Genomic DNA, 21442 nt, shown 5'->3' on the forward strand with positions numbered 1-21442 from the left:
CCGGGAACGTCAACAGTTGTCCGTTGCCAGGCAACGGACAACTGATTACGTAAGGGTTGTCCGTTGCCGGGCAGGTTTAAAAAAACATTCGCGCTCATGTTGCCAAAGACGAAATAACATAATACAGATAACGGATCGCTAGATAACACTTGTTTTTACTTTATATCTGTATTGTATCTAATTGTTTAATCAAATTTAGCAAGTAAACTGAGTGTTTAAAGCAGGTCAAGGACGAAATAGCACAATACAGATAACGGACAAGTGCGAATGAACGAGCTTGAAGGTTCGCGAATGTTTGTGAACCTTTCACGTCATTCGACGCGATCGTCCGTTGCCAGGCAACGGACGACGCGATCATCTGTTGCCAGGCAGGTTTGGAATGGATTACGTATGGATGACGCGCCCGGTACAAATTTGGCAGCCGGTACAAATTTGGCATGACACCGCCGCGACACGTCCCCCGCAATAAACATCCCGCTTTGAATGTTGAACTCTTTACGCCTAGCAGCATTTAAAATCTATAAAAGCTTTAAAAACTACAAAATGACTCCATTAATGCAGGCTACGTGGAAAATGCGCCAACGTTGGCTCAGCCTGCCTCCGCCCTCTTCCGCTACGTAGCTAAGATGGCTGGTGTTGAGTACGGAAACTATACATCGATCCACACTCAGCGGTTTGCCCGTTTTGAGTACAACATCCGGGTTCTATCAGTACACTTCTTTTCGCCCCGATCCTAATTGGAACGCCATACGTACTCAAACTAAGTATAGTAAGTATGGATAGTATGGATATTGGAACACAGCACATGTCTATCTAACCTAATTAACAGTGCCAAATAATGAAATACAATAGTCCTCATCCTCATCGTCAAACCGCTTATCCGGGATTGGGTCACGGGAGCAGCAGCTCAAGCAGGGGGGCCCAGACTTCCCTTTCCCGTGCCACATTGACCAGCTCTGACGGGGGGGACCCGAGGCATTCCCAGGCCAGTGTTGAGATATAAGCCATTTCTCAATTTGCGTTCTTTTCTGTACTTGTGCACTTGCGTTCTTGTGAAACGTCATCAGTCGTAGCCCAAGTACTGTTCCAATTCAAAATATGAATCAAGTCAAGTGCTATCGTAAAACCCAGAAGTGTTCTTGATGTGTTCTTAAACTGGCCATTTCATCGAGGATGCATCGGAGGTGACTTGTGTGGACTAGGGACCGTCAAATATTCCAGGATGCATTTCACAGCATTGCGTACTATGGCGGAGCCTACTGAAACCTTGGAGAAGACCCACAACTGTAAGCATAATTACTATTTTCTAGTGCTGTCAGTTTAACGCGTTAATAACGGCGTTAACACAAACCAATTTTAACAGCGTTCATTTTTTTATCGCACGATTAACGCTCTTTTGGCTTGGCAAACGTTGTCGGTTTTCACCTGCTGTCTAGCAATACGTCACGTCAGCAAAATTACAACACCATACTGGATCTAGCTACACCGGAAACAAAACCACAAGGACGCGGCACAAACTTGTTGGGGCAAGCAAGGATACAGAGCGGGTGAAAAACTCCTTAAAAGTGTGTGTGTGTGTTCTATGTCGTATAGGCTTTGCCTTTTAAGGCTAGCGCTATTGGGTTTTCCCTAGGCGTGAGCCGTAGCACTGAAATTTGTAATCCCCTCAATCACGTCCGCAGTCCGCACATATAACCGTGCGGCGGCGGGCGTTCTGCTCCCATTTTCTTCAGGACGATTCTGTAGCATAGTGAAGTAGATAAATAGATATTATGGACTCAAAGACGATCCGCGTCTGCAAGACATGTCACACGGGTTACATCTTGCCGTATAATGGCCATGAGGTGTGCGAGGGCTGCCTTGGGCATGAACATGCCGTCTTGGCGCTTTGCCGCTCTGCCTGTGTCGGCATTGTGTGGCGCTGCTGGTGGACGACACAGTGCAGAGCCGACACTGCCGCAGTCATTGCTGAATGGGCCAACGACTTTTCTGTCCCGCTCGACAATGCCCTCTCTCTCCTTGTGAGCTCGGAGTCGGACGACTCCGACCGCGACGAGGAGGGGGCGTCTCCCCCGGCTTCCCCTCTCCGAATGGAGAGGCCCGGGGCAGCAGCATTGCCCGTCTCTGCAGCCACCTCACTTCCAGTGGTTGGAACTTTGGTGGCAGAGCTACCGGGTATTATCGCCAGGGCAGCCGCAAACCTGGCCTTGCGGTGCCCATGCCTCAGGCCTCCAAACGCCCGGACCAGCTGCATGGCTTCTGGGTGCTCGAGGCCGCGACACGCCCTGCCCGTCCCGACCCGATCTGGCCGATGTTTACCGCCATCAGACCGTACTTCAGTGGGGCTGCGTCGGAGCCCGGGAAGCTCGGGGCCCCGGTGAAAACATTTATCCAGGACACAAAGACGGAGGGTCTGACAGACAGGGGTTACAGGGCGGTACCGCCGCTGGATCCCGCTCTGTGTGCTGTCTTTGGAGTGAAGCCGGGGCTCAGCGACCGCTGCCCCACTCCCAAAGACCAGCTGACGGCCAAGCTTACAGACATAGCGCATCGGTGTATGATGCCTAAAGAGGCTGTTATGAATAACATCGCCCTGCTGGCACATAACATCTCCACCATGGCGGCTGACCCTCGTCGTCTGGCCGAACAGGCAGTCGACGTGGCGAAAACCGCCAGTGTGCCTCTGCTCCACCGGCGCGGTGGCAGCGGCCCGGACGGCGGCATGGCAGCACCTCATACAGAGGAACCTGTGGCTGCAGCAGTCCCTGAGCCGATGAGGCGACAGTTACTGGAGTGCTCCATCAGCCCGAACAGGCTTTTCGGGCCCCGCCTTTCATCTAGGGTGGATGACATGCAGGCCGCTTCCGAGGAGGCAGAGAAATTCCGGAGACACGTCTCCCGCCCTCCGCCTCCACCCGGGCAGCAGCGCTCCGCTTCAGGCTCCCGTCGCCGCCATAGGCCCCCGACAGCCACTGTCACGGCGCCGCCGGCAGCTCCTCCTCCTGGCCCCCAGGCTTACCAGCCCCCCCCGCCTCCATCGCAGGCTGCGGCGAGCGGCCAGCAAAGGCCTCGGGCAGCGGGCGCATGGGGCGATGTCCTGCCCCACAAGCGCCGGCAAAGGCAATTATGGGGGAGGGAGAAGTGTGCGACAGAGAGAAACACATCTTTACTAAAGACGGCTGTTTTCTCCCCACACCCCAGTTAACGCTGGAGCCTATCGGCTCGGCCATAACTGTTTCACACGCATCTTAAACCACATCCAGGCAGGCCATCAATAAACCTTGTATTATTGATCGAGCCAGCCCTACATTACTTTCCCCTCACCACATCATGCCTGGCATGACATGTGGCGAGACGGCCGCTAAAGCGAGCTCTCTGTCTGCGAATGACACGCAGCTCGTTCACAGTGTCGGCAGTCTGCTGCCCAGTCACAGTTGTATTCCTCCTCGCGTCCCAACGCTCAGGAAAGAGGAAGCTACACTCCTGTCACAAGCTGAGCAGGCAGGGCATGCCTCTGCTAATGACCCACACCCAGCCCTTTCGGGCAGAGCTCCCCATGGGCTACGAGAAGGACTCCTCCCCTCGCAGCGGCGGCAGGGGCTCAAGCGTGGCTTGTTTCCAGGACAGCCGCATCAAAACAAGAGGCTGCACAGCCGCTTTCAGAGCATTACTCAGAATGGCTGAACGTGTGTACCCTGGCCAAATTGATGGACAGGCTAATCAGCAATGAGGTGAACTACAGCATACCCTATAGTTCACCTCCGTCCCGCCATGATTCAACGGGATTGTGGAAACAACGCTGTCATCCAAGGATCAACAGATGTCACTTTTGGTAGAGCTCCAGCAGCTTCTAGCGAAAAAAGTGATTTCCACAATCCCGAAGGGAGAGGAAACGCAGGGATTCTATTCCCGTTATCTCCTGGTACCCAAGAAAACAGGAGGGCTGAGACCGATTCTCGATCTAGCCCTATTCATCAAATGCATCGCGGAGAGGCTGTTTCACATGTTAACAATCAGACGAGGGTTACAGTGTGTAAAACCAGGCGGCTGGTTCACCTCAATAGATTTGAAGGACGCATACTTCCACGTCAAAGTGATCCCCAAACAAAGGAAATTCCTGCGTTTCTCATTCCAAGGGTGACACTACCAGTACACCCGTCTCCCGTTCGGCTATTCTCTAGCCCCAGGAACGTTTTCCAAGTGTGTGGAGACACCTTGTTCGCCCTCTTACGCCACCGGGAAGATATTTACATACTTCTGATTGACTAATGAATTGATTCAGCTATTCCCCCAGAAGTCTGGGGTCAAAAGGTCAAAAGGAGCCGGCACCATGCCGCTTATGAGACAACAAAAGTTAATGTGTCTCTCATAACTTTTTGTCATTATTAAAGAGAGGCCTGATTCTCAGATATGCATGTTGGATGGCTAGGGTGTAGGTCTGGGAAGAACTTCAGGCCAAAATCTTGCAAGCGAGCCGCTGGGTGAGGTGCAACGAGATGGAGCACTTGGGGGGTGTTCACACAGGCAGTTTTTTTTCAGGTGCGGGTGGATGTTTTACATTATATTCCTATGATACAGGGTGTTTTTGTAAAAACATCCTGGGTGCTTTTAAAAACACCGCTGCCAGCGGGTTTTTTTCACTGCTCTGGGTGGTTTTCAAGTTGGGATAAATTCAACTCGCCAAGAAAAAGCACCCGACGTCTGGCAGTTTTTTGACAGCTGACCAATGAACGAGAACCTACGTCACTAGGAAAAACGTTGGAAATTAAAGAATGGCGACCCAAACCAAGAAGTCTTTCCCGACGGAGCAACTTGTTGTTCTTGTCAGTGAACATGTTGAGTTATATGACATGACCAACAAGTTATACCACAACATATATCACAAGGAGAGTATCTGGAGGACGATCGGTGGGATTTTGGGACATAAGTGTAAGTATAGACCAATTTTTTATTTGTAAACATTCGGATGCGCGCGCAGGGTGGTGGCAGAAAACAGCGAAAGGGTAGTTATTTATAACGGCAAAAGGACCACTCGGATAATAATACAAGTAGCCTAGATAGATTTTTAAAAGATTATAGTTAATAATGATTAGATCTGATTAGTAAAATGTTTTCGACATATTTCAATAGCCTGTCACCCAGTGATAAACACTGTTATTTAGCCAAATTGACGTTAGTGGGCAGTGGGATACGTCTTCCAGATCCGTTTGCAATAGCACCTTGTCAATGGTTAAATGATGAAACGAAATGGCCTAGCATCCAGTGGCCAGAGATTTATAATTACCTAATCGAAACTCCAAGTGTATATACCCGGGAGAAGCTAAAAGCGTACAAGTCTCTGGATGCTTACAATTTTGTTCTGTGTGGTCATGTCCAAGACATACTATGGCATGATTACAATGTTCAAAACTTCGTTGTGATGAAGACGGAGGTTCTGCCTAGCCAAAGACAGGGAAAGAAGACAGAATTGTACAAGGCCTGGGTTATCGTCAACAAGACCAACAACTGTATTCTTACTGCGAACTGCACCTGTATGGCTGGGTATGTAAACCAACATAAGTTTACTATTGTAAATGTTCATTATTTACCCAATTGTCAGTGTCAGCAATTGAATCTGTAACTGTAACACTGTAGCCTAGCTGTAACACTGTAACAAAATGTAACTGCTTATTTGCTGGAAATCATAGCTAAAACCGTTGTTAGCCTGCCCTTACGTATATGTAAAGCCTAACGTACAAAAAATGTTTTGTTCAGGTTAGGGTCATGCTGCAGCCATGCAGCTGCACTAATGTTCAAAGTTGAGGTGTGGGTCAGGATGGGAAAGACGGAGAGGTGTTGTACTTCAGGGACAAATATGTGGATCCACACATCCAAGAGAGAGGTGAAACCAGCCAGACTAAGCGAGATCTGCTTCAGAAAGGCTAAAAGGACAGACACCCAACTGAAGCCAGTCAGAGTAAAGCGTAGACAGAATAATGTAAACGGTAGGCACAATCTGAATGTAGGCAAGATCAGGTCATGTACATATAGCAATAAGGTATTCATTATATTTTATAATTAATGTAAATACATACGTTATAATCAGGGTCATGTAACTATTAATGGCAGATGTATGAAAATAAGTTATCTAATATTTATTTTGTGTATTCAGAACTGACAGATGAAGACATTGCGGAATTGAAACTACTGGCACCTAACGCAGCTGTACTCACTACCATGGAACTCAGTGACACAGATTCCGCAACAGAATCTGACACAGAGGCCGGGGACCTCCCAGAGCCACTAGTCGCTCTGTATGATGCCAATCTGAGATGCCTCTGCAAAAATCAACTACAAGAGAGGAGTGAAGAGACTTTTGAAAAACTGAGGATGGGGTTAACTAATGAGCAGTGTGTAAACCTTGAGCTTACAACTAAAAATCAGGCACAGTCTCAGGCCTGGCACACACACAGAAATGGAAGGATAACAAGCACAACCCTACATCGTGTATACACTGTAGTAACCGAAACAGCTAAACTAAACCTTGTAAAACAGGTAATGCACTACAATAAACAAGACTTGTCCCATGTGCCAGCAGTACTTTGGGGAAGAGATATGGAGGACACAGCCAGAAGACAATACACAGAAATAATGAAAGCACAACATTCCAACTTTGAAGTGGAGCTTTGCGGTCTTGTTGTGCGGCCAGACAAACCACATCTTGGGGCATCGCCGGATGGAATAGCAAACTGTACCTGCTGTGGGAAAGCAACCCTAGAGATTAAGTGTCCATACAAATACCGTGATGGTCTTACAGGGAGTAGCGAGGACACACAGTTCTGCTTAGACAAAGCACTACAATTAAAGAAGAATCATGAATACTACCATCAAGTTCAGCTACACATGTTTGTATGCAACACCCAGTACTGCGACTTTGTGGTTTGGACAAAGCAAGTTGTTGCTATCAACCGCATCACCAGAGATGAAGAAATGCTACAAGCAGTCCTGCCTAAAGCTGAAAAGTTCTTCAAACAGAGTATTTTGCCTGAGCTGTTAACACGCAGCATGGATCCACTGATGCAGTCACCTACAGTCTGCTCACACTGTCAAAGGCCAGACTTTGGAATGATGATTGACTGTGCAAAGTGCAAGAACCATTTCCACTACACATGTGCTAGAGTAAGAAGAAAGGTTGTGGATTGGTGTTGTGAACAGTGCAAAAATGATGAATGAAATGTTCTTCGAAGCAAATGATTTAATACAGTACTAATATTTTACATTTTAACACTTGAATGTGCAATTAATTGTGTTGATGACAATAAACAGTTACTTACAGAATAAATCTAAATTAAGCTATCTTGGGACTATACATTTACAAAGGTTTGTTAGTGCTCCACAAACAATCACTATATCGTCTAACAGGTCAACCTGTGTGAGTGGAATAATAGTTGTCAGAATTTTAAAATTTTTCCATCTACCTATTATTCGTTCAATGTGTATTCTCACATTAGACAAACGCCTTGATATGTCCACTTCTTGAGCAGAGAGCTGCTTTTTACCTTTGGTAAAGTGAGGGATCCTAAGTGTGGCACCACGTGTGGCAAGCTCATCTCTGATGGTAAAACCCCGATCTGCTAGTATCTCATCATTATGCTCTAGAAGGTCATAAAATCCAGACTCGGCTGTAATTTGTTTGTCTGAAACTCGCCCACCCCAACCTGCCGACAGAAAAGAAATGGCTCCTGAAGGTGACATGCCAATCAAATATTTAATAGTGTTGTGGCTTTTATAATTCGAGTACGTCTGGGCTCTGGAGGTTAAATTTGTGGGTCTATTGATAAAAATTTCTGTACAGTCAATAATGCACCTGCAATGTTTATATTTAGGTTTAAAACATTTTGGCATATTCTTTAATACTGCATGCTTGCTTGGCCACTTTATGAGAGGCTTTAAAGTCGCAGACATAACAGGGAGCCAACTTCTCAAAATGTTTGAAATGTCACTTTCTGTGACATTAAATCTGAAAGCAATATCCTTGTTGCAGAGCCCTAGTCTAAGTTTCATTAGGACGATCAATAGATGATCCTTCAGGTTCATAGAGCCACGCACAACCTCTACACTGTCTTTAAGTTTGTGACTCAACCACTCAAATAAGACACTGGTCAGCCCTGTGAAAAACAGAACCTGCACTGCTTTACTCTTGATAGAGCTAAAGGAAAATTGTGTATTCATGAGTGTTGCCTTTAGTTCCTCATTCTCAGTTTTCAGTTTGTCGATCTCCAAACGCAGGTTGACACACTCTGTAGAAAGTTGGCTGTACTTGTGTTTCAGATCATCATGGAGAACCTTTGGGACTGTGGCTTCTGAAATAGATATTAGATAGTAATAGACTTAAGACTTAATAAAATAAGCACTGTCACTTGTTTAAGTTGAGCTTTTCTCAATTTTTTTAAGGATGTTTTCAAACAGCATGTGCTAAACAGAATAATGATCAATGTCATTAACAACACAGTTATGCTGTATTAAACAATATATAAACAAAACCTGTTTCATCCTAATAATGACTGCCCTACATTAGTTAAGGTATTATAAGCTCTTACCAGTGCATTGATCAGCACCAGGCTCCATTCTGCAGTCATCTGAGGACAGGCAAGCTCCAGAAGCCTCATCACTAGCTTCTTTGGACCGCTGTACATCATCTGGTGGTCTGTGGATGGTTTCTTCCCTTTTTCTTTTCCTCTTAAATCTGATACACAGAGATGAGGTCAAACAGTCAGTCCAAAACAGTTTAGTTGCTTGGTAGATCATAGGAGGTTATCAGGTACCAAAACCAAGTCAAGTGTAAATTACATAGCATAGCTTAACAGGGCTTCACAAGACAATGTAGACATTACAAAAATCTGGTCTGACAAATTATCTAAAAACTATCTGACCTTACTTGCCATACATTCTCTGCATTTTGATGCATGCAATGTGATTCCAGTTAGCAACTAAATAAGGCTAAAGTGACAATATTTACCTCTCAAGTTTTGTATCTCCTTTGTCTATTTCACACTGGGTTGCGAAGGAAAAGACAGAAGGTACAAAGTCGGGACTATTGAAGTCCATGGAGACCTCTCCTGTCCAAAAAACAATATTCTAGTTATTGACAGTACGATAGTGTAACAGGTAAATTTAGCCTGAGTTTGCCAAGCTTACGAGACTAGCTAGTCGTCAAGACAACGTAACACAATTTAAGGTAAGTTAGCTAAAACGACTAAAACTACATTATTCTGTGTTCTAGCGTTAGATAAGCGTACAACTTTACCATTATTTTGTTGTTGTAAGCCAAACCGAGTGATGTGTCTGATTGAGTGAAGTTCTTAGGTTAACTTACCTGATATGAAGTGTGAACTGCAAAGTCTGGCATTTTTAATAAGGTCTTTGTTCCAATCGGATCTTCTGATAGCTTGTAACCAACGACGTCTGCGGTTTGCATTAAACGAGTTGTTATCTGCTGGTATTCTGTAAAACTTCAGGTCACTGTTTACAGAATTACGATTCTGGCATCCCACGGCACAACACGACATTTTTCTGTTTGTCTTTTGCCACCGTCATGCGCGATTGAACCTGTGTGACGTCGTTCTGACGTAAGGTGAAAATTGGTCTATTCATTTTAATGTTTATCTGCTCACCTAACAAACTATCCAGTTATCACCGTTAAACGTGTTTCTAATAACATTTCTAGCGAGAAATGTACTTTTTACTTGCATAATCTTTAGTCAGTGATTGTGTCTGATCTTTAGTTTTATAGTTATTAGGAAGATTGTCAAAGATGTCCGGTTGCTAGGGACGCTGCTTTCGCACAGCTGAGGGCACAGCTGAGGGCTGTTGATACGGACAACGCAAGCGTTAGTAGCTGCTAGCGAAAGTCTTGGTAGGGCTTAATCCTAGCCTGTTGTTTACTTTTATTCACTGTAGGGGAGGATTGCCGTGACAAATGGAAATACCTTAGAGGCAAGTACGGCAAAGAAAGAAAGAAAATGAAGGAGAGGAGTGGATCGGAGGGAGGCCATAAGCACAGTTGGAAATATGTCAAAATACTATCTTTCCTGGAGCCTTATGTACAGGAAAGGCTCACAATTAGTAACTTCGACCAGCCAAGCCAGACAGCAGAGAGCATTTTGAATGCAATGTGTGAAAACAATGAGGTAAGACTAGATGAGATTGAGCTAATGTGCCATGATGAACAGGCCAATTCATAATTGTAGGCTAAATCAAACGAGTGAAGCTTATCAGCTGTATGACTATGTCCTGTGTTTAATCATGTGGATTGCGAAGGAAAAAAAATATTACGCTTTGTGTAATATTGTGTTTTGTCCCTTGTTTCCTTTACCTGACAGACTACATTGGATGACACAATGAGTAGTCAACCTGGGCCTGGTTCTTCAAATGGCAGTTCATCTAGGCCCCAACCTCATTCATCTAGGCCCCCACCCTCTCCTTCTCCCCCCCCACAACCACCTCAACAAGAACAGCAGCAGGAATTCGGGCCCATGAGAGTTCAAAGAGGGAGGAAGAGGCAGGCCACTGCAACCATAACCCCCTACCAGCAACAGGTCCTCAGTGCTAAAGAGGAGAATGAGCATGAGCGTTTCCTTCTGAGCTTTGCACCCACACTGGCAAGGTTGGAGCCTTGCAAACAGGCATTGCTAAAGTGTAGAATGCAGTCACTGTTTTATGATATCGAATTTGGAGAATGAATGAAATTATTAAATTAAATTATTACATTTAAACACCGACATCTGCTTTGTACCTCTTTCTTTACATTAGATATTCTGAAGGAGATTTAACATTTTATCTTGTTTTATCACTACAATACCCACTTTGATATACATAGGAGCCACACAATTTCTATTAGGTATAAAAAAAATATTTAAACTTATGTCAGCTTTATCGTTCATGGGTGTGGTACTGCTTCCAAGATTCAGAGAAAACTTCAACTTCACCACATCATCTGGGGTCTCATTTATAAAACTGTGCGTGGGATCGTTACTAAAAATGTGCGTACGCCCAGAAGCCAAGTTTTGCGTGCGCCAAAAAATATTCGGATTTATAAAACACTGCGTACGCACACCTGTACGCAATCTTTGCTTTATAAATCACATACTGACTATAATTGTGCGCAGCTGAATCAGCTTCACGTTCCGCCCTCTACACGCCCCTTTTTAACCATAAATGGTCAATGCAAATGACCTCATGAATGCGATCTGCATATAAAACAGACTCAGATGCCGGTATTATGTCTTGTTGGAAACAATGGCAGAAGTACTGAGAAAATCAAAAAAGCGAAATTTCACGGAGGTTGAAGTGGAGACACTTGTGGGTGAGATGGAGGCCCGAAAGGTAGTTTTGTTCGGCGGTCACGGGATTGGGATCGCCAACAACAAAAAGCAGAGTGAGTGGCAACATGTTGCTGCAGCAGTGAACTCTGTCAGTAGCACGGAGCGCACAGTCCCAGAATTAAAAAAGAAGTGGTCTGACATAGAGTTACATATTTTTATGTGGCCTACCAATAAATCGTTATGGTCCCTAAATACCCTCTCCCTCCGAATCCTGCATGGTCCGCCAGAAGTGCCATATGGTGCAGCATTACCACGGCGCTCACCTCTGTATTTATAGGGTTACGGTAATAAGACTGACGAGAACGCCTTGGATAATCAGTTTGTAATTACCCACGTAAAATGTTCTTGAACATAACCCCTTTTTAATGCCTGATTTGTCATGAAAAGCATCAAGAGTAACGGACAACGATTGTGATGAGTGTGGCTTGGTTTTTCACACTTGGGATTTAATTGACATTTGATCATGTGTTTACAGTGTCACATAAAAATATTATGTTATGACACATGTTGGACAGATGCTTTATTCCATGCAGTCGCGCCGTCAGTGGACAGTATGGAGTGACGGGATTAAATATAGAGAATTTATTTTTATTTCTATTCTAAGGAGATATATCTGGAGTTATAACTGAGAAATAACGCAGTGGACTTAAATTATTCTGATTAGGATTTAACGCATGATACGGGTTGAAATTAAATTTATGAAGGGCGATGATAAAACATAATCGTTCTTCTCACTCTGCAATTCTTCGGTCTGACTTCAGTTCACCACCACACCGTCTGTGTCGCCAATTCTCCTTTTCCTTCAAACCATGCGTACGCATGGGTCAGAGTTTGCTTAGGGCTGCGCACATTTTCCCGTCAAGTTGGTTTTTTATAGATCACAACCTTGGCGTGAAAAGTCACGTACGCAACTTTCAGCCCCGTTTGGTGCGTACGCAATGGTTATAAATGAGACCCCTGGTGTTTGCTGGTGATGAAATTAGATTAGATTAGATTAGATTAGATTAGGCTTTATTGATCCTTTTGTGATGACTCCCTCAAGGAAATTGATTGTCCAGTAGTTTACAGAAGAAACACAACACAATATTAAATTATATACAATATAAGATAAACAATACACTCTTAGATAACTATAAAAAGTAAAACACAAAGTAAACAGTAAACAATAATTATAATAATATAAGATAAACAATAAACTCTTAACTAACTAACTAACTATAAAAAGTAAACAAAAACAGTAAACAATAAACTCTTAGCTAATATAGAAAGTAGAGATAATAATAGAAGTAAAACAGGATTCAAGTAAAATAAAAAGATAAATGTAGAGAACTGTATAGAGGATTAATATAAATAAATAAATATATATAAATAAATTAAATAAATAAATGTAAACATAAATAAGCATATATATATATGCATATACACATGCAATGAATGCATGAAATGGAATAGCTTTTAAACAGAAGCTTTGGGTAGCTCTTAAAAGAGCTGTTGGTTTGGTTGGTTCTTTTAAGGCCTATGTAACGGACCTATTGTGTATCCACCTGTATTGCGCCCCGGAACCTTTTGTTTACGTGTCACCCGGTACCCTTTTAGAGGCGCACAGCAGCATTCACGGCAATGCGTGTTTCGCGCGTAGTCGCGTCGAAGACGTAAGTTAATATGTCTTAAAGCCTGTATTTTGGTTATATAAATGTTGGGTTCATATTGAAACATTTTGTGTGTAAGTTTTATAGTTCATTTGTCTTACACCGGTCGCATTTCTATGCCGTTTTATGTCTGTGAATAGCGTATGAAGCAAGCTAACGGCTGACCCATGAATGTCCGGTGAATGCAACTTTTCCCTCTCAATTTACCCTTGTCTTGCACCCTTGGCAAGCGGAGCGAGGTATGTTGGTTTATTGTATGCCTTTAGTGTGATTATGTTTAATTTTGGTGTCTTTATGTAAGTGAAGCAAATAATGCAAACGTTTAAGTTTTCTTTGTTGTGCTGAAATATGTTTTCTGTCATTCTTTTATTTGTGAACATGGAAATTGTACTGCACTGATGTTAATATATTTGTGCAAAAGTGCAACCATTTTGTGTTTGTGCCTAGATGTTATCCTGCCAGGGAACTCGTCCAGCTTCAGACATGAAGTACTGAGCAAACTTCTCCCTCACTGCCACAACATCTCTGTCAGCATTGTTGGTGCCAAGGCGAGGTGCGTTCTGGAGACCTTGTGATGGCTCAGCTGTGGATGTTCCAGTAGATGACTTAGCCGGTATTGTAGTGCTGGCATCCCATCTCAGAAAGTTATGGAGCATGCAGGTGGCCTTTACCACGTTCTCTGCCACTTCTGGAGAGACACACAGCACCCGACGGTACACTCTCCATTGGGATGCCAGTATGCCAAACGCACACTCGACCATTCTACGCACGTGAGAGAGACGGGTGTTAAACACTTTTTTTTCTCCAGTGTTGTAGCCAGGGTATGGGCGCATGATGTTACGGCGCAAGGGGAAGGCTTCGTCTGCCAGAAACACATGAGGCATCGGGCCAAGATGTTCTGCCCCTGGGAGGATGGAGTCATCCGGGATACCCAATGTGTTCTGCCGTAGGGCAGTACCAAAAGCGGAGGAGGAGAGGGTTCCCCCATCAATGTTTCTTCCATAGGCCCCGATGTCAACAAGCCTGAAACAGTACCTGGCGTCGACTACAGCCAGAAGGATGATGGAAAAGGGGCCTTTGTAATTGTAATAGAGAGTGCCAGTTAGGGAAATCCAGCTGTTGGAATCCAGTGGCTATCTTTCTCCACGCTGCTTTGTCTGGAATAGGCATGTAATCTGGCAGGAGGCAATCCCAAATAGCTGTGCAGACCTGATGAACTTTGCCTGCCACCGTGCTGGCACCCATCCTGAAGGCGAAAGCGATGGACCGGAATGAATCGCCAGTTGCCAGATACCTGCCCAAAGAGTGATATTTAGTTTAGTCTGAAACAATTGAGCAAGCACGCATACACCTGTTGATCTTGATTGTAGCCGTTAGCAGTTAGATAGCAGTTTCTATTTCATTTGCAGGCCTGACAGTCAGGTAGGTAATGCTAGCAGTCTACATCCTGTCCAGCGAGGGACGCTATACATATAAAATAGGCCTACTCTGAGCACCTTTAAAACAAGACTGAAGACTTATATGTTTGCTTTAGCTTTCTGCTAAATCTTAAATACATTGCACTTTCTAAAAAGCTTTTTTAAATTTGCCTTTATATTCTATTTTAATACTAAAATGCCTTTTTAACTTTCTATTTTACCCATTTCTTTCCATATGTTTATCTATTATTTTATTTTATTGTATGACAATGTTTATATGTGAAGCACTTGAGTCTGCCTTGTGTATGAAAAGTGCTATATAAATAAAGTTGCCTTGCCTTGCCTACGTATGCTGAAAAAGTGAGAACAAGCTCTGCAACACCAAAGAGTATGGGAGGCAAGACAACATAGCTTACATCAGACCTGTTGCTAGGTAACCTACTACCTGCTTGTTACTAGTAATAATAATGATAGATTAAATTTATATAGCGCTTTTCACACACTCAAAGCGCTTTAAGTAGTAGTAGTAAAATAAGCTACGAGACATGCGTCTGATTTCATAGTCCTTTTTATAAATATAGGGTTAGGGTTAGGGCTGATGGACTGATGGCTTGCCTCATGTGGGTGTCTTGCCTTATTATTGAAGGCGCAACGATGCGCAACAAGGTTTCAAATTGACTCTTGTCGAGTCTGAAATACGCACTGAACCGTGCATTATCAAACCGTAGCTCCCGAATCAAACTATGAAACGCCCCGTACTGCTGCCGTCCCCGGTTTATGTCATGCACCCACAAACGGGAAGGTTCATCGTTATCCTCGTCGTTGTCATCTAACTCCAAAACAAGGGCTAATTTTCTCATCCTCGACATTGTAACTGACACTGTAGCGTAGTCAAACCACTTTGATACGGTTACCGATTTGCAACGTTGGCTCTAGAACATTCTGCTCTAGAATGAACTTGACAAAACCACCCTGTCAGTTTTTTAGTTGGTAAAAAACTGCCCGGGTCAGGTGTTTTTTAATATAAAAAAACTGCCTGTGTGAACACGCCCTTGCTGAGTCATTTCCTGTAGGGCTGGAGCCACAGGTTGAAGCGTATGCGTCCTTTGAGACCTCCTTTGATATATAAGAGACCCCAAGGTACAGTTTAGCTATTGCATCACTTCCTTTAGGGCTTCGGCCTCCTAATTGATCATTGTAGTATAATTGAATGCCCTCTTTCATATATATGATACCTCCACCACTGGGACGTGGCAACAATTCTCCAAATCCATATGGGGAGGGGGGGGGGGGGGATGCTTGTGGACAGTAGGGGTGTACACTAGACATAAATAGGAAGCAAACTCAGGAGAAGGAATGACCTCTCACAAATATTTATTGAATAAATTGTTTCAAATAACCCTTCCTCGTTAAATCAATGAGCTTGGTGTTTTGCTTTCAAAAATAGGCTATAGAAGAAGTCTAAACTGCAGAAAATAAAAACATCCAAGCTGCCTTTAAGGATACCTTGGAATATCTGTCAATTCTTTAACCATCGGACCCTAGTTTACGACAAAAACAACACAATTGACGGCAGCTCCTTTGCCGCGTGGTTTTTAGAGCCATGTAAGGAGAGGGGGTGGTCGATAGCAACCACCATAGCAACCATGACGGTCAAGTGACTGGATGCAGCCCCGTTAAAAAAAAAAGAATACCACCCTACACACTCAGGAGATTAATGATTTAAATTATTAGGACCATGAAGTCTTTATTTGCATGGGTTTACATTTCGTTCTTTGAAGCACGGTTATTTTTATTTATTTATTTATTTTCAGTTTTTGAGGAGTGGCTTCAAAGATGCTAATTTTTCTGCAAAAATCCAATGGAAAAACCCGTAGGCTTTTTGTCAAGGGAACCGAGGGCGACGCTCACTTCCGGGTTGGCCAACATACGTCATCCCTCCACCACTCTATACTGTAAAAACACATTTTGAAGTTGAATGATAATGCATGAATTTATTCTTTATTGTGCCATAGTAACACGGTAAATAAATGGCAAGAAATGGGCTGAGAACAAATTCGTATTTACGATATGTTCAATAAAACCTGATCAGACAAAATACGTTGTTTAGACAAACGTAATTGAGAATGCCGAATAGTTCTCTGGGAACGTAATTTTGATGAGAAAGGGTTGCTCTGTTTGTCTTGGTCTCTAGCAACGACCTCAGCTACCCAGCACTGATCAAAAAAACGATTGTTTCTCTCAATCAAAGCACAAAACAGGACAACTGATGCCCATAAACTTAACCCACACATGTTGTGTAATTAACAAGGACACGTTGGTGTAAAACTGTGGGAGGTGCTGCGGGAGTATGGGGTAAGGGGGTCTATCCTCAGGGCCATCCAATCCCTGTACTTCCAAAGCGAGAGCTGTGTTCGTGTCCTCGGCAGCCAGTCAGTTTCGTTCTCAGTGGGTGCTGGTCTCCGCCAGGGCTGCGCCTTGTCACCAATCCTGTTTGTGATATACATTGACAGGATATCGAGGCGTAGTTGTGGTGGGGAGGGGTTGCAGTTCGGTGGTCTGAGGATCTCGTCACTGCTTTTTGCAGATGATGTGGTCCTCATGGGATCATCGGCCTGTGACCTTCAGCACTCACTGGATCGGCTGGCGGCCGAGTGTGAAGCGGCTGGGATGAGGATCAGCACCGCTAAATCTGAGGCCATGACTCTTAGCAGGAAACTGATGGATTGCTTACTCCGGGTAGGAAATGAGTCCTTAGCCCAAGTCAAGGAGTTCAAGTACCTCGGGGTCTTGTTCGCGAGTGAGGGTACTATGGAGCGTGAGATTGGCCGGAGAATCGGAGCAGCGGGGGCGGTATTGCGTTCGCTTTACCGCACCATTGTAACGAAAAGAGAGCTGAGCCGCAAGGCAAAGCTCTCGATCTACCGGTCGATCTTCGTTCCCATCCTCACCTATGGTCATGAGGGCTGGGTGATGACCGAAAGGACGAGATCGCGGGTACAAGCGGCCGAGATGAGTTTTCTCAGAAGGGTGGCTGGCGTCTCCCTTAGGGATAGGGTGAGAAGCTCAGCCATCCGTGAGGAACTCGGATTAGAGCCGCTGCTCCTTTACTTAGAAAGGAGTCAGCTGAGGTGGTTCGGGCATCTGGTAAGGATGCCCACTGGGCGCCTTCCTTGGGAGGTGTTTCAGGCACGTCCAGTGGGGAGGAGGCCTCGGGGAAGACCCATGACTAGGTGGAGAGATTATATCTCAACACTGGCCTGGGAACGCCTCGGGATCCCCCGTCAGAGTTGGTTAATGTGGCCCGGGAAAGGGAAGTCTGGGGCCCCCTGCTTGAGCTGCTCCCCCCGCGACCCGACCCCGGATAAGCGGACGGAAATGAGATGAGATGAGATGAGACGTTGGTGTAGTTGTGTTGAGGAATGTCACAGATTTCACTGTAAAATCGCCGTTAATGTGCAGCCATCGGGTCTTCCGTTAGCCAATGGGATGAATGAATGCTCATAGCTTCATACATTGCCGTGGAGGGATTACATTGCAATGAGTGGAAAACCCCCTGCGTCGAAAAAAGAAGCACATGGTCCTGCGTTAGCCAATGGGATGAATGCTCATAGCGTCTCTATGTGCAGCCATCGGCTCTTCCGTTAGCCAATGGGATGAATGCTCATAGCTTCATATATTGCCGTGGAGGGATTACATTGAAACAAGTGGAAAACCCCCTGCGTCGAAAAAAGAAGCGCATGGTCCTCCGTTAGCCAATGGGATGAATGCTCATAGCGTCGCTATGTGCAGCCATCGGGTCCCCCGTGAAGGGGTTACATTGTAACGAGTTGAAAACCCCATGCGTCGAAAAAAGAAGCGCAAGGGTAACCTTTTGCGTCAGAAACTGAAGCCAAAGTCACTGACCGTTCGTCAAAAATCGACGCGTTCGGAGTGAGAATGTGTTGGATTGTGTGACTCTTCCCCTCGCATATTAGCACAATGTGAGGTGGAGTCAAACATTCATGCTGAGAGCTCTTTAGAGCTGCTCGTTGATGACGTGCCGTTAGACGCATGACGTATGTTATGCTACGTCTGATGCATGATACTAGCGCGTATGTAGCTGTGTTTCTGTCACTGATCGGGACCAATGAGGCATAGACTATATGGTGCTTCGCCCTTTTAACCCAATAGCGATAGCCTTAAAAGGCTAACACAGAACGTTAGTTACGTATTGTAACTCTAGATTCTATGAGTATAGTTGCAGCCTTTTAAGTGGTCGGCCTCATTGACCTTTAAATAGCTGAAGAAAAGCTGTTTAGTGGGAGCAGAACATCCGCCGGCGCATGCTTATATGTGCGGACGTGATTGAGGCCCACGCTGGGGTTTACAATTTTTTTCAGTGCTACGGCTCGCACCTAGGGAAAACCCAATAGCCTCATCCTCATCCTCATCCTCATCCTCATCCGCTTATCCGGGGTCGGGTCGCGGGGGGAGCAGCTCAAGCAGGGGGCCCCAGACTTCCCTTTCCCGGGCCACATTGACCAGCTCTGACGGGGGGATCCCGAGGCGTTCCCAGGCCAGTGTTGAGATATAATCTCTCCACCTAGTCCTGGGTCTTCCCCGAGGTCTCAGGGCACCCAGTGGGCATCCTTACCAGATGCCCGAACCACCTCAGCTGACTCCTTTCTAAGTAAAGGAGCAGCGGCTCTAATCCGAGTTCCTCACGGATGGCTGAGCTTCTCACCCTATCCCTAAGGGAGACGCCAGCCACCCTTCTGAGAAAACTCATCTCGGCCGCTTGTACCCGCGATCTTGTCCTTTCGGTCATCACCCAGCCCTCATGACCATAGGTGAGGATAGGAACGAAGATCGACCGGTAGATCGAGAGCTTTGCCTTGCGGCTCAGCTCTCTTTTCGTTACAACGGTGCGGTAAAGCGAACGCAATACCGCCCCCGCTGCTCCGATTCTCCGGCCAATCTCACGCTCCATAGTACCCTCACTCGCGAACAAGACCCCGAGGTACTTGAACTCCCTCACTTGGGCTAAGGACTCATTTCCTACCCGGAGTAAGCAATCCACCGGTTTCCTGCTAAGAGTCATGGCCTCAGATTTAGCGGTGCTGATCCTCATCCCAGCCGCTTCACACTCGGCCGCCAGCCGATCCAGTGAGTGCTGAAGGTCACAGGCCGATGATCCAATGAGGACCACATCATCTGCAAAAAGCAGTGACGAGATCCTCAGACCACCGAACTGCAACCCCTCCCCACCAAGACTACGCCTCGATATCCTGTCCATGTATATGACAAACAGGATTGGTGGCAAGGCGCAGCCCTGGCGGAGACCAGCACCCACTGAGAACGAAACTGACTGGCTGCCGAGAACACGAACACAGCTCTTGCTTTGGGAGTACAAAGATTGGATGGCCCTGAGGATAGACCCCCTTACCCCATACTCCCGCAGCACCTCCCACAGTTTCTCCCGGGGGACCCGGTCATATGCCTTCTCCAGATCCACAAAACACATGTAGACCGGATGGGCATACTCCCAGGCCCCCTCCAGGATCCTTGCGAGAGTGAAGAGCTGGTCCGTAGTTCCACGTCCGGGGCGAAAACCGCATTGTTCCTCTTCAATCTGAGGTTCGACGATCAGATTGAAGCCCAATAGCGATAGCCTTAAAAGGCTGCGCCTATACTCATAGAATCTAGAGTTACAATACGTAACTAACGTTTGTGTGTCACTCGATCTGTTCGAGCCTGCACGAGAGTTCAATGTTTTCATTAGCTGTCGAGTCTTTCTGACCAATCGCAGTTCAAGGCCCACCTGGGCTGTACCAGTTCGGGAGGGGCCGCTCAGTTACTCCCCTCTTGACAAAATCGACTTGGTTGCGACGTTGACAGTTTAGGTGAGGTTTGCAGACGCACAGCTCAGGCTGCCGGACGGCGCTGCAAGGACCTTTTATAAATGCAGTATTGTTATCCCGCAGTAATCAGCCCGACAGCCCCGAACCGTTTACGGCCCACCGGGAATTCTCCCGACTACCACTCCTACACCGTGTGTGTGTGCGCGTGCGTGCGTGCGCGTAGGTGTTATTGATAGCCTGGTAATGTGTATAGGCCTACGTACGGTAGGAATATTCAGACTGGATTAAATAATAAATGTTGTAGTATTTCCCATCTTTGCTGAGCAAGAGTTTTGTTCGAAAGTTCAGTGATTGAAACAAATTAAAGCCTGGGCTATTGAAGTTTTACGGTAGGCCTACCACTGTCATGCACCTACCCGATGTCAAGTGGACCGGGTTGAATTCACTACGGGTCGCTCTTATATCCATCTTACCAAACATATTTTGGTATCAACACTCTCTGATCTCACTAAAAGGCTGGCAGCACGAAATCAAGGGATATTTAGAATAGAAAAAAATGTGTGATTAATCGCGAGTTAACTATGACATTAATGCGACTAATCGCGATTAAATATTTGAATCGCTTGACAGCACTACTACTTTGCAAATACTACTTTTGCTTCATAAATGCCGGTATGTATTTTTTAATTTTTTATTAGTGTAACGGGTTCACCGGAGTCAGGACACAGTTCTTCAGCAAAATGGAGCGAACTCCTGTTTAATTCCACTTCGGGCAAACAAACACAATGCCACAAGAACAAAAAGGACAACGTTGAATGTTCATTCTGTCCGTCTAGTGGTCTTACCCGGGGATTCCACCGGATGCGTTACGGCAACGTTACGCTACATGCCCACTGCACCGTCAGTCAACGGACGTGGGAAGGCGTGGCTGACTGATGGGGGAGTAGTCTTTGCAGAGGCTTCCGTCAGCCAATCAAATCGCTTCGCCGGGTTCTTCCCGCTTCTTCCTGCTTTCCAGTATCGTCAGAGTCGCGTCACAGTGCTTAAATTTGCATACGTGATCTGATTGGATGACGGATCCATCGCTGCCGAAAATGTTGACATTTTTTCAACTTCTTGACGGAGCCGAAGGCTCCAACGGAACGGACGGATCCACAATGCATTGCGCG

The 21442-nt window shown here is 45.6% G+C and overlaps 2 protein-coding genes across 4 annotated transcripts; one reads left to right on the forward strand and one right to left on the reverse strand.

Moving 5' to 3' along the window:
• Positions 1 to 4931: 4931 nt before the first annotated feature.
• On the forward strand, positions 4932 to 9629 carry LOC115561775 (uncharacterized). Its single transcript, XM_030382008.1, has 2 exons — positions 4932 to 5541; positions 6152 to 9629. Exon 2 carries the CDS (start codon positions 6217 to 6219, stop codon positions 7210 to 7212), a length of 996 nt encoding a protein of 331 aa, XP_030237868.1. The 5' UTR covers positions 4932 to 5541; positions 6152 to 6216; the 3' UTR covers positions 7213 to 9629.
• LOC115561774 (uncharacterized) lies at positions 7217 to 9626 on the reverse strand. Of its 3 annotated transcripts, none has more exons than XM_030382005.1 (4): positions 9356 to 9626; positions 8999 to 9098; positions 8580 to 8725; positions 7217 to 8342 (listed from the first exon to the last, which is right to left on the reverse strand). In XM_030382005.1, exons 1-4 carry the CDS (start codon positions 9546 to 9548, stop codon positions 7333 to 7335), a joined length of 1449 nt encoding a protein of 482 aa, XP_030237865.1. In that variant the 5' UTR covers positions 9549 to 9626; the 3' UTR covers positions 7217 to 7332. The 3 variants fall into 3 exon arrangements, with proteins under 3 accessions (XP_030237865.1, XP_030237866.1, XP_030237867.1); XM_030382006.1 differs by having other exon boundaries at positions 8999 to 9095; positions 9356 to 9587; XM_030382007.1 differs by lacking the exon at positions 8999 to 9098 and having other exon boundaries at positions 9356 to 9587.
• Positions 9630 to 21442: the final 11813 nt, after the last annotated feature.

This window comes from Gadus morhua, chromosome 16, assembly GCF_902167405.1.
Source record: "Gadus morhua chromosome 16, gadMor3.0, whole genome shotgun sequence".
Lineage (NCBI taxonomy): Eukaryota > Metazoa > Chordata > Actinopteri > Gadiformes > Gadidae > Gadus > Gadus morhua.